The sequence below is a fragment of the Protopterus annectens genome, chromosome 16.part0 (genome assembly GCF_019279795.1).
Source record: "Protopterus annectens isolate FY-2018-M chromosome 16.part0, PAN1.0, whole genome shotgun sequence".
NCBI classification, from domain to species: Eukaryota; Metazoa; Chordata; order Ceratodontiformes; family Protopteridae; genus Protopterus; species Protopterus annectens.
The window spans coordinates 481,070,477-481,084,081 of record NC_056750.1 but is presented as its reverse complement, the minus strand read 5'-3'; the positions used below and the strand labels follow the sequence as shown (position 1 = coordinate 481,084,081).

The following is a 13,605-nucleotide window of genomic DNA, read 5'->3' as shown; positions in this document are numbered from 1 at the left end:
ACTGGGCGTGCGGAGATGAGAGAGAGAGTGTAGGGGGTGGATGTGACGCGGCTGTAAGAAAGGGTATCCATGCACTCCCCTCCCCAGTGCTAGCCTTCGTCCTTGCTCTCTGGAACGCCTCTACATGGCTCAGTAATTTTCGGGAGATGCATCCTAAAGTCCTACGAGCTCTCGCCTGCTTGGACTACATGTGAAACTTCTCCGTGCTTCCCAGGGCCTCTGGATGGGATTGCAACTTTGCAGTTTTTGTTAAGTTGAGACTGTGTGTCTGTTGGGCAGCAGGTGACAAGAGACAATCACGAAGTCTCCGTGGACGGAGTGATTTTAACCAGGAGAGGCTTCTGTGAACCCAAGTGAGACCATCCAGCTTCAGCTGCATGTTCTTGTCTGCTACATTTTCTGCTGTGGACTTCTATCTTCTTGCTACAAGGGGACTAGTCACTGTTAACATTCTTTTTGCACGATTTTCTTATTTACTCAAGAACTCGGAGCAATGGACATTGCAACAGGTCCTGAATCCCTGGAAAGGTGTTTTAACAGAGGACAGCCGGACCGTTCAAAGATGTTGAACGGGATTAAAATGGAAGATCATGCACTACGCTCGGGTCCAGCAACTTTGGGGGTGTTACTTGGTGAGTTAAAAAATCAAAACCGTGAGCCAGGAAATGTCAGAGCTCACCGGGAATTACCTTTCCAATACTCCGTTTTGCTGCTGCTGCTTAAAGTGTGTGTGTGTGTGTGTGTGTGTGTGTGTGTGTGTGTGTGTGTTCGAGATCTAAACTTTTTCAGAGTTTCTGGATGTGGCACTCGTATGATAAATTTATTGTGCAATGATTGTTTTATAATACAGCCTCAATATTCGGCAGTTACTTTCAACCACCAGGATTAGTGGCCTGTAGCTTGTAGGGGCTGAAGTATTTCTATGAGCTGTAAACCTCCCCTGGCTAATAAATAAAATAGTATTTATGCATTTCACTTAGCGGCCTATCTGCTAGCGAAAATTGTAGAAAACTGTCATTTAGTTGCCAAGTAGTTACCAGTAGCTAATTTAAGTTTTTAGAAAAAGTTGATAATGCACATTGAGTAGTTAGTATTACTTTGAGTGCTTATAATTTCAACATCTATGAAAGGCAGTAAGCTAATAGGGTTAGATTGGTTACAAATAACGTGACACAGGGCTTTAGCAATTAAAATGCACACTATTTAAAGCGCAATTGTAGTTTAAGTGCTCAAAAAGTATCACGCATACCCATAAAGATGTTACAGTTATTATGCAGATACATTGGAATACAACTATTCCTCATATACAACACTGTATTTATACAGTGCATATTGTTTAGTGTGGTTTGTATATGTATTGTAACATGACCATAATAGTGTTAGATGCTTATGTATGATGAGGTTGTGTCAAGTTTTGAAACAAACTTCCACAACGCTGGTTGATGAACAGATTAAATAATGTTCTGACGTTTCTCAGTGCCCCCCCCCACACACACACACACTTAAGAAAACTGAATGTATTCTCCCAAGAAGTCAAAATAGTGTAGGTGTTAAAGATGAACAGGGATTTTGGAGATAAATGGCACCAGCTGTTAAATACAATACAAGCTTCAGGTGGAGAGGGGGATGGATACCTGTATAAATTTGGCCTAAGTTCCCCAAACACCAAGAAAAAGTTCTGTCAGGGTGCTCCTGAGATGCACTTCTCTAGGCGCATTTGAAGTATCTGGGTTAAAAAACACACAGACACTAGCTCTGTTATTGGTAACCCATCATTTTGAGAGGCCTAGCTGTTCTTAATATTTTCTAAGGTTTAGTCAGAGACAAGTTCATTGACAGTCATTGTTACTGAGTAAATAAACCAGGAGTGTAGTGTGTCTCCTGTTGATAGTGATGATGCAGTGTGTGTGCATAGATATAGCTATATATATATATATATATATATATATATATATATGTGTGTGTGTGTGTGTGTGTATATAGGGTGCGTGTGTGCTTGTACATACTTATATATAGCTCACAAAGTGCAGATTTCCTAGATTACTATTTCTTATTCTTGCTTTATTTCCTTTGTCACTAGGCACTGATTGCCAGCATCAAGCTATATGTGAAGGGTGCCAGAGGCCCATCTCCGATCGCTTTTTAATGAGAGTCAACGAATCTTCCTGGCATGAAGAGTGTTTGCAATGCGCTGTGTGTCGACAGACCCTCACCACCAGCTGCTACTTCCGGGATAGGAAACTCTACTGCAAGCAGGACTACCAACAGTAAGCAGAGAATGCCACCATTTTCCAGATATTTAAGACGTGGTTATTCCACTGGCTTGAATGTTATAATGTCAGACCCTCCTTATAAATTTCAGGAACCTTGTTTAATAGTTTGGGACAGGGTGATTGAACTAGAAACACACACAAAGTAATTGCACAACCCTTAAGATGTTTTGCATTATTATACGACTCCGGTAAGAAAAGCTAGAATGTAATTTTAAGTTAACGTTTACAATAATAATGTGCGTATTTTCAACTGTTTGTTGGAAAATTAGCAAGTAAACGTTTAAGACGGGAATGTATTTAGTGGGAAAAAGGCAGTATTTTCAGAAATGGTCTAGTGTCTCACAGTTTATGGGAAAGATAGAGGACAATGTGCTATAACTAGAAATAATGTGGGATGCACTGTCTCTTACTAGTGTGCAGGTATAGATTGCAAAAACGAAATAGCATAAGGATATATTATTACAGCTGTATTATGACTCTGTCTTCATGTACATATGTTTCTTTACTTGGTATACCTAAGAAAGGCATGCTGAGTTCCGTTTTTAGTTAATTTTTGTCATGCAGAGCTATTGGTTAAGAAATATTTTACATTTCGGTATGGATAAAAAGGTGTACAGCATAAATGTTTACTTGACAATATACAAAACAGTCCCCAAATCTTTCATGGATGCACTTATTAGCAACAGCATTGACAGAGAGTCACTGTAGTAGCCGTGTAGTCTGGATTAACTGAACTTCATGTGTTGTACATTTTCAAATGACTTCACTGCCTACGCAATATTGTACAAGGTTCAAAAGTTAACATACTTGCTATTCTTTCTCAAAAATCTTTCAGTGGTGGAGTTTGTGTACCATCAGACCAATCTGCTTGTTTAAGAAACCGTCTAATTACAAATGGAATGGTGTTATCATACAGTGGAAATAAACGTTTTATTTAAGTTTTATTTTCGATGCATTTTAGAAACAGCAACCAGGTCATTTAGGCTTGTAGAGGCGATTAAGTGTTTGTTAAAGTTTTCAGTGTGTATATCATAAAATGACAATTGCGGATGTGTTTACAAAATGTCGATATATATATATATATATATATATATATATATATATATATATATATATATATACACACACATATATACATATATTACATACCTCTCAAGTGTACCTCATTACGAGGAACGTACCTCATTTGGGGTCTTAAAAAGTTCATGTTCCTCGAAGTTCCTCAAAGTACCACATTGAAAGAGTCTGTCACACATTCAGTGTTAGGAATTTTTTTAAGTGAAATCCATGGTAAATAGAAATGAATCATATTAATTCATTAAGTGATCTTCTTTAAAAGTAAAACCAGCATATTTTAACCATCCTATGACCTTCCTAGTTGAAGTTGTTAGTAAGCCATTAGTATGTGTTCCACATTTTGCCCAATTGTTCCACATTATGAAGGCGAGTGTTCCTCGTTTTGGAGATGGAAGGTTGAGAGATATGCATATATACGTATTCTCTGGTGGTTTGTTACGCACTTGAACAGGAACACTAACGATTATGGTCTAAAAGTAATTTCCTCACAAAATGCAGTCACGTTTGTTCAAGATAAACAATAATAATAATAAATAGAACAAATCTAAAGTGAGCAGTAGACTGGCACCTCTGTGGCTGATACATTTGGGTGAAAGTTTCCTTGCTTTTAGACAACTCTGTAATTCTATGAAGTACTCAGTACTGTATATTGTGGAAGCATGCTTGAACCTTTCTGCAAGTCTGATGCATGTTAATATACGCACGTTTTATATATATATATATATATATATATATATATATATATATATATATATATATATATAAAATGTATGTGTACAGTATTCTTTCCTTTTCGTTAATGTGCTATTCTACACTTCATTCATTTCCATGTGCGAAGTGCAGCCGGTCTCCTTTTTTCTGTTTTGCACTGCTGACAACAATTTTAGAAGCCATCATGACTATCTGTATCTAAAACCCTAGATGCCAAATATTCTACAAAGCATTTGCCCAAAGGGCTAATAGCTTTTGTTATTTTTAATGCAATTTTACTGTTCTTTAGGCATTTTTTTTCTTTTCAAAAATAAACAGTAATACATTGAAACACGCTATCAAAGCCCTTTTCATGAAATCTGAAGGCCGGAATGGTACAGATATAACACTTATGAAGGCAGATATTAGCTCTCAACCTCTTAGTGTAAGAGGGGTGGGGGTGGGAAAACATAATGTGGAACAAAGGCCCAAAATCAGGGCTAGATTTTCACCCTACTCTTACCTATTTCGAATGTTACAAGAACGAACAGCCTTTTCATTTCTATGCATTTTTGAAAGATTATGAAATCTGAAATTGGAATGCATGTCATTATTTAGTGACTGCAGTCCTGAATAGTTTTCCAGAACAGAATTTTAAGAGGAACAGACTAAAACCTGACTCAGAATCAGGGGCAGTTGAGAGCTATATGCAATGGCATAATGGCATTGTCATTTTCACTCTTAGACTATTAGGTAGTGGAAAGAAAGGGAAATTCGAAGCATTTTTCTTTGACACAAAACGCACAACCGGCAATGTCACCTTATATACGATCGTGTATTTTTATATATACCATGCAATATAATTTATACTGAAGTTGGTTGCAAAGCGGCCAAGGCTTTCCAGCATTTTCAAAACAGTGTCTCAGGAAAAAAAAATCCTTCCTAATGAGAGATGGTCTACTACAGTCCTGCTCTCGTACATATTTATACCTGACTTTAACGTCGTAAAATACACAGTTTCACGGCGAACTTGTTTTTTAAAATGCTTAGTCTTATTAAGATTGTCATCATACTTTAATTCAGAAAAATAACTCCTAGCATCCTATTTCCTTCTGCATACATTTTAAATGATGTACCTCCTTCTGCTATCAGTTTATCTTAATGATTCAACCCATTACATTATATACCCTTACTTGGCATGGTTACCTACTGTTAAATATTATGTATAAAGAAAACGCTTTTTAAGCGTGATGACTAGTGCTTCTCCCTAAAAGCTGTGAGCGTTATGTTTTCACTTTTCACGCTTCTTCCAAATATTAAAATGCACTGTTCCACACCTGGAAGAGTAAAGGTTGTCAGCTATGTCAGTTTTAACGTTTTGTGTCTTCCACTAATCATAAAAATATTTTTGAATATACCCTCGCTGAACTGTATAATGGTTAAGATATATCTATATGTATAGATGTGTGTATATGTCATTTTTTATGCTTGTGGTGATTGATATATGGTTGAGTTACCCATACTAAATTTCGAGTAAGAGTGACACCGTAATACCTTGCTTTTTCCAGCTTGTGTAAGACTTTATTTATCCATCATGGTGCATGCGAAGCACTTTGGGTTGCATAGCTAATAACTGTCTGCAAGGCCTCACGTTCTATGCAATAGGTGTTAAAATGTGTTTAAAGGTAAAAAGAGAAACTGCGTTGGATTTGTCACGGTTTTTACATTTGAGAAGTCCAAAGTGACAGGTCAGAGAGAAAATACGAGAATCACTGCTTCTCTTTACTGTTGTTTTTCACAAAGCAGTTTGATCAGATGTACCCAAGTACGGACACTGAGACCCTTCAATACTTCCTTTCCATATGCACGCACAAATGCATAGAGATGTATAGACGCACACACAGACATCACCCCATCGCACAAGTCTAGGGGCTCTTTTTTTTGCTCTTTCCAAACCCCTCGGCTACCCAGATACACAGATAAAGCAACTAATGTATTATATTTTTAAGTTGTTTGTTAAATCAGACGGTGGACTGGTCTGATGGCATTTTCTCAGCCATGACCAGCACCATGCGATGTACCTAATTTGAAATGCAGTTCAATGCTGTAGGCCTCACATAATTCAGGTTTGCTATAGGTGTTAGATTATCGATTTATGACAAGGCACTCAAGTTGAAACAATGACGTATTAACTTAGTTACAAAGAAGACTAAACTGCTGTATTATTGTTAAGCTGAGACAGATAAACAAACACATGTAAGAATAGTAACTCAAATTGTGCGTGTAATTCCTTTATAAAATATACCAATTGTTCCCCTTCTGACACACTATTCGTAACGATTCAAAATAATGGATTATTTTAAAATATAATACGTGTATGTTCTTGTTCACATCACGTTTTACAGAAATGGTATTGATAAGACGGATGGATTTAAGAAGGACACTTGGTAAAATGAAAATAAGTCAGTAAATTAAAGGGGCAGTGCATGCGCAGACTTTACCTTCCATGTATACTGTCCACTCATTAATGTTACCGCACCTCTCAGCTGTCTTTCCCAGAAATGTGGAAAACATTGTCATCACAATAACAAAATGGTAAAATGTGGTACACTAAGTAACAACTTCAACTGGGAAGCTCACATCACGGTTATTATCTGTTCCTTCAAACTCAAAATAGTTGTTTTGTCGAATTAATGCGAGTCAGAAGTTTTCAGCATTACTATCATTATTTCAATCTTAACAACGGTTGTGAGCCAAACCATTTTAATGTTGACCAACGTAGAGTGTGGAATTTTTAAGAATCGGAATAACAAACATTCCCCATAATGAGTTAAAATCTGTAGTATTAAGATTATTCAACATGGGAAAGAAGAACTAGTTGCCTTTTGGAAGAAAACTGTTCAAAATGCGTAAGTGACTATATGTAAATTATTTACAAATGCATGCTGGTTTTCAAGCATTTGTTCCGGTGTTTCCTAAGTAGGACTGATAACAAATGCTAATACCATTTTCCTAGAATGCATCGGTCCATTTACATAAAACTTACATCACTGTCATCATGGCATTATTGCAAAATAGGCATTATAACAACAGCGCCAGTCTGACCGAGAGTAAATGCTTTCTAACAAAGAAAAACGATCTGCACTGTAAATAAAATAATATTTATACTTCTAGATGCACTTAGAAAGTCAGGATAATTACAACACAGTAGCCCCAATATATCTGCCGACATTTATAGTGCGGAATATTTGGAACATGTATTCCTCCAGTGTGACACCCTGGTCTGCTAGATGAGGAGGTGAGAAAATCGCGTCATCTAGTGTACCGATTAATGACATCTTGGATACAGTTGCACATTTTGTTAAGAATGGGACCCTTAGGGTTGCCACTTTTTTAAATGCCCTAAGTGTGACGGGACAGTTTTGATACAATCATCAGATTTTGCAGGGGAAAACATACCCGCGACCAATACAAATGACAGAACTTCACTTTTTTGCCTAACTAAAAGCTTATTCTTGTAGCATTTTAGTTGCTTATTCTGTTTCTTATAACATTTAGATGTTTCAGATACAGAATAAATGTTTTATGCAACTATTACAAAAATATAGGAAAACATTTTGTCTTAAAAATATCAGGACATTTGCAATTTTTTTTTTTGCAATACACAACTGCCTAAGAGGGACTGTCCCTTGCAAAGTGGGACAGGTGGTAACCCTAGAATGGGTAGATTCACGGTTGCCTTTCTTAGCAGCGGCTCCTCAATTTTGTTGGCACCTACCACCTTAAGATAAAGCAACTGATGTACAAAGCACTGGAATGAGAACTTGGTATTGCTCAGTACTGTGTAATATATGATTTTCTTCATATAATTTGGCTGTATTAACACCATCGAACCTTTTATGAAAAGCTAACGTCTTCTATATAGTCTTTGTAAAATTGAACGATTTAAACACGTTTATTGGAGCATTTCTAATGTTTAATATGGGCTCCATATGCGCTCGCGTGTGTTGGGGGAAGGAGGTGCGCATTTATATTAGCGTTCGAGAATTTAAATCCCCAAATGATGTAGAGAAAATGGCAAAACTTTAAAGTTTCCTAGAAGTGACTGAAGAGCAAGGTGTGTTTGTTTTTAGTGTGCTTGAGAACAATCTGTGTTGCAACAGAACTTCTACCTTTTTAACGGCAGGTATATGTTACTTAATTTATTTTCTGTAACTTTTAATAAAGAAGTCATACACATGTAAAAGGCAAAGCGATTTTCTTCCCAGAAAACGCATCAATTTAAATGATATATTCCAAATTATATTAACTCCGATATACTGCAAAATCAGTTATTACTGTAAAGCAAAAAGCTACAGCAAGTATTTAACAAGCATAGTGGTACTGGAGGTTGGGCAAGTTGGCTTTAAAACCATTCGTTAATGACTGGGGTTCAGTAGCACAGTTACACCGTTTAATACCTAAATCTTAACATAAATATTTACATCCGACAAAAATATTTTGTTTATTTATGAAATAAGGAGACTGATTATCTTCTCAACCAGAGACTAATATAAGCTTATTCTCTTGTTTCCAGGTTTCATGTTAAGATTATCCCTGTTTTATTATTATGAGATCCTGTTTAATCCAGACTCTGAGTACCGTAGACTGGATTAGTAAAATGTGCTGCCATAAATGAAAATAAATAATTAATAAAATAGGGAGAGAGAGAGAGAGAGAGAAGGCTATGCCCTCTGTAGCCATCCACTGCGTGAGCACACTTCATGCTTGTCACTAAAGTGTAGAGAGTTTTTTGTGTTAAGGGGTTGAACATGGCTGTTTCAATCAGTAGGACATAATACTACCCTGCCAGAAGTCTGGAAACAAACAAAGAATAACAACTATTGCTTTGCATCAACTTCTGTCAGGCATTCAGCAGGCTTCCAAAACAGGATCTTAAATAGTTAGCAGCAACAATGTGAATTTCATAGCAACAGCATGAAAGCCCATTACCATAGTAACTAGCAGCAAATGCTGACATGACATGCTGAGTGCAAATATTGTTGGGGTATGTCTTTTCTCTGGAATTGTTATTTATATGCCCTGTGTATAAATCTAGCTCACTGGCTGTGTGGTTCTGCGTGTCTACACACCCATGTCTACTTTTTCTTAGATGTTCTTTTATTGTTGTACTTTTGTTTTAGGGATGTTTTTCTTTCTTATTTTTACAGTAATTTTTTTTATGCGAGTCTTATACAGGAATCAATCTGCTTCAGTTTTCATTATATATGACATTTAATGCCATTTACTTATTCTGTATAGTATTTGTTTTATTTTTGTGATTTAACTGTTGTTGTGCATTATTCATTCAGTCTTCCTAAACATCCAGAAATTCTGAATTTACACCTTTCTCCTTTCCTGATTGATGATACACTCCACAGGTGACTGCTGTATTTCCACTGTACTTTGTCACGGAATTAGTTTATATTTAGCAATTTCTGCATCTACAACAGAGTGCACTGCACTTCAGATGACTTTATTGTTCCTGAAACTATTACTTCTATACTACTAAGTGTGTGACTCCATAAGAATTTTTATTTGGATTGGTATAACTACGGTTGCCCTGTTGATAATAATAAATCACTTTTCATATCAGCACTTGATTTCATACTATGGTTTCTCTGGGACGCCTTACAGTGATGAACAACTGCAAATAAGTCATTTTAATAGCAATCATTTCTGAGCATATTCTGCAGTATAAAATGATGTTGCAACATACTATAGAATGCAACAAGCAGCCTAAACCCAACTTTATTAATCTACATAAACTTTTCAAATGAGTAAACAATTTATGCCTGTGTGAATTATTAATGCAAGTTTGTTCCTTGTACAATAATAGTTCATGGACCATAGCCACTTTCAAGTCAGTTTAATATTTTAATAGATATGAAGAAACCATTTTGTTCTGATTTCTGTAATATTCTTTTTGCTAACATTTATGTAATTAGGGAATCAGTATTGCTAAAACTCATGGCAAGAGAAACAATAAATAAACATTTTTTAAAACTGAAGTCAGCCTATGTGACATTATATAACTGTCACCTGGGTGGATTAACAACATTGAAGACATAACAGACTTAACATCTACACATTCAAGTGGTGTGTACCCTAATATTGGAAACTCTAAGCAATACTTAAATGCATTGTTAACCATTAAAGACCTTATCAAATCATCCATATAACCACTTCGTTTTTTTGTATTTAACACTGTTTTTATACATATGTGTTTGCAAGGGTATTAAAGCATTGCAAAATGCAATACAGAAAAGTACAGTATCTTTACATTATGAGCAATGTGAATACTGTCATACTGCTTTCTAAAGGCTACAATTTAATTGTCTTAATTTGAATATGAATTACACAGTTTACCTTTTGAGTAATCAACTTCAGTAAACAATTTGCTTGAATTATATTATGTTTGTTATGTGCAATATTAGATGCTGTGAGGCACACAGTCTATTATTTATGGCTATTAGACAAGTAATCTGTACTGGATTTATTAAAATAAATTATTATTCTTGCAGATTTTATGCTGTGTATTTTTATGTAAGTGATTGCAACACGCAACCCTTTTAAAATATGGCAAATAATATAGACTTTTTTTTGAAATGGCAACCGTTTTAGTTTGTTTTAGTTTGTTGCTGCCACCATGCTGAACCCAATATATTTTTCCATGCTTATCTTGCATAATAGGATGAAAATTTTTGCTTTCATGACCTTTTGAAAAAAGTACCTTAACTTACCAGTTATGAGTCAGTATCCTGCAAATGTGAACTTCAGTTCCTAGAATGCTTAAAAATGCACCAAAGTTTAAATTTTCAGTGGTAGATCTAAAATCCCAGAATTAAAAGGACTTGCTTTATGATGCATCTCCTAAATTACAAAGTTGTGTGGGTTTGGCGCATGCAAAAAATGCAAACCACTGTCCAGGAATTGTGGCTTTAATGATAGGTACCGGACTGACAAAATATATTTTTATTTCTACTTCAGAGCCTAAAAATAATTTGTACTACAAATAAAATTGATATAAAAAGAGTGCAAGAGTGTGTTAAGGTCCAGATGAATTATCCTATAGCCACTTGTCAGGGAACAAATGCAAATTTAGAGAAAGAGAAAAATGAAACTGAATAACTTTTGAATTGTTATGGCACATATTAGAAGAAAGAATTTTGTATTTATTTACTTTTGCTAAAATGCAGAGCATGTTTGAACTGAGCCAGCCTTAGACTTTGAGATTAAAACTTCAATGGTAGATTTTCTGCCTTTGTTCTATGTGTAGTCTAGCATCTGGTCTGATATGTGTCATATTCACATTTGTATGTCTGCATTTATGTAAATACAGGTGCTTCATTAAGTACAGAACAGTGTCAGTGTTGTAACAATATTTGAGAACTATAAATGATGGTATGTGACTTTCTAAGTAAGTACAGCTAATTTTAATCAGAAAGATAATTGCTTAGAGGATACTAAGTACTTTGAAGGTTGGATGACATATTTAAAACTCCATACACTGCCATTTAAAAAAGCATTTACATTTCATTATGATTTAACAGCATCTAATAGTATTTTATTGTACATTTTGCAAAGCTTATTACTCTACTGTCTTGAATATGATAAGGATTTTTTTGCTGATATAGTAAGATATATTTTACATTATATTTGCCTTTAACTAAAGTAAGAGTTATTTAGGTGAATTATATGACAAATTGCTTCTTGTAAATTTATAGAAAGGGTTAAAAGTGTACACATGTGTTTTCTTCCTGTCAAATATTTTGTGTTCAGACTGACATATTTATCACATTGCTGGTTTTATCATCATTTGTGCCTAGCTGCATTATTTAACATGCTGTCTGCACAGCTTCGCTCTAATGCTTAGAAGGAAAGAAAAAAAGAAATGCTAAATCTGAGCTCAGTGAAAAATCAGTAAAACCAGATATTCCAGAAAGTGCTGTATGTGTGTGTGTTTATTTATAATATATATATATATATATATATATATATATATATATATATTTATATTTATACACGCACACACACACATATACACACACACACACACACACACACACACACACACACACACACACACACACACACACACACACACACACACACACACACACACACACACACACACACACACATACACCAGACCATTCACCACACATATACCCCTCTGTAAATTAAATAACGTACACCAGCGTCACAGGAAATCTGGAAGGAAGATTAAGAAACTGAGTTATAGCCATTTCCAGCAAACCTCATTCACTACGGTGGCTATCCAGTAAACTGACTCTGCTTCCCGCTGCATAATGTATGATGTAGAATATCTCAACATGAATGGCTTGGCTTGGCTTAGTTGTTCAGATCAACAGATAGTGAAAAGAACAAAACATTCCGCTAAATTTAATGTAATCCTCACGTCTTTCCTTTTTTTTTTTTGCTAAAGAAACATTTATAGAAGCATGATAAAAAGGGTACGCTGTATATTTTACAGAAAGGAGATGTTTTTTTATTTAGATAAGAAAACTGAGGAGAAACAACAAGAAAGTTAATCCAAAGTGATAGTCCATCCCAAAAATATGTATTGTTACTGTTTTGTATTTTATGTCAGTTAATGAGTTGGTTAAGATGATGGAATTGTAATGAGTCAGTCTTTAGTTCTGAATATGATTCAGTCTCCAGTCAGATACAGAGTGAGCATGAGATAGGTATTTAACCAGACAGTGCTACCAGGTGGTCCCTGAAAATATGCAATTATATCAGCTGAGCTTATTTCATTGCAAGATAATAAAATGTAAAGTTATAGTGTTGATTTATACACAATAGTGTTAAAAGTACAATACTCCATATAGTTGTTAGATTTTGAAATGCTCCTTTGAGAAATGGTTACTTTGTAAATGCCTTTCTATAAAAAAATGTGAATACTTGCATACTTAAAAGTTATCTGCAAATACCTTTTTCAGCATGTGCAACATAGCATTAATATTCAGGAAAGTAAGCTTCTTTTGCTGGATACCTTGGTATAAATCAAACAACAGCATTGGTTAGTTTTTCTCCTTGGATGTTTCCTAATACATTCATTTTATCTATTAGGACTGTGCTAGTAGTGGGACATGTAGCATGGTGCAATGATTTTGCAGTAATGCCATGCTATGAGTACACATACACTATAAAAAAGACTGTATCGTGTTCTTTCCTAGCTAATACCAACTTTTTAATGTATGTCCATATCATCTGAGAAAATAAGGGTCTCCCATTTTACCAGATCAGTTTAAGTATATTGTTTTCAAATTGAGTATAGCATTTATATAGTGTAGTTTCTTGTTTGCAATAAGAACTGGACTTATGACTGGGAATACCCTCTGCCTGTAATATGTCTTGGTGTTGCATACCTTAGAGTTCAGAATTTTCCACTTCAGAAAGTATCATTTCAGAAATGGCTACTTTACTAGAGAGGAAAAAGGGACATTAAATTTGAAAAACAGCAGTCCAAATACTTTTCTCATGGTGATACTAGTTTGTG

General features: G+C 35.2%; 1 protein-coding gene across 2 annotated transcripts in view; it reads left to right on the top strand.

Annotated features, from left to right (window-relative positions):
* The first annotated feature begins 33 nt into the window (after nt 1-33).
* The window catches only part of LMX1B (LIM homeobox transcription factor 1 beta), a 602,295-nt gene continuing 588,723 nt past the window's right edge, over nt 34-13,605 (top strand). The window contains exons 1-2 of one of the 2 annotated variants that reach the window (XM_044058485.1): nt 34-632; nt 2,081-2,267. In XM_044058485.1, the coding sequence (XP_043914420.1) occupies nt 494-632; nt 2,081-2,267 (326 nt within the window). In that variant the 5' untranslated portion in view covers nt 34-493. The remainder of the gene's footprint in view (nt 633-2,080; nt 2,268-13,605) is intronic. The other variant, XM_044058484.1, reaches the window with a different exon arrangement.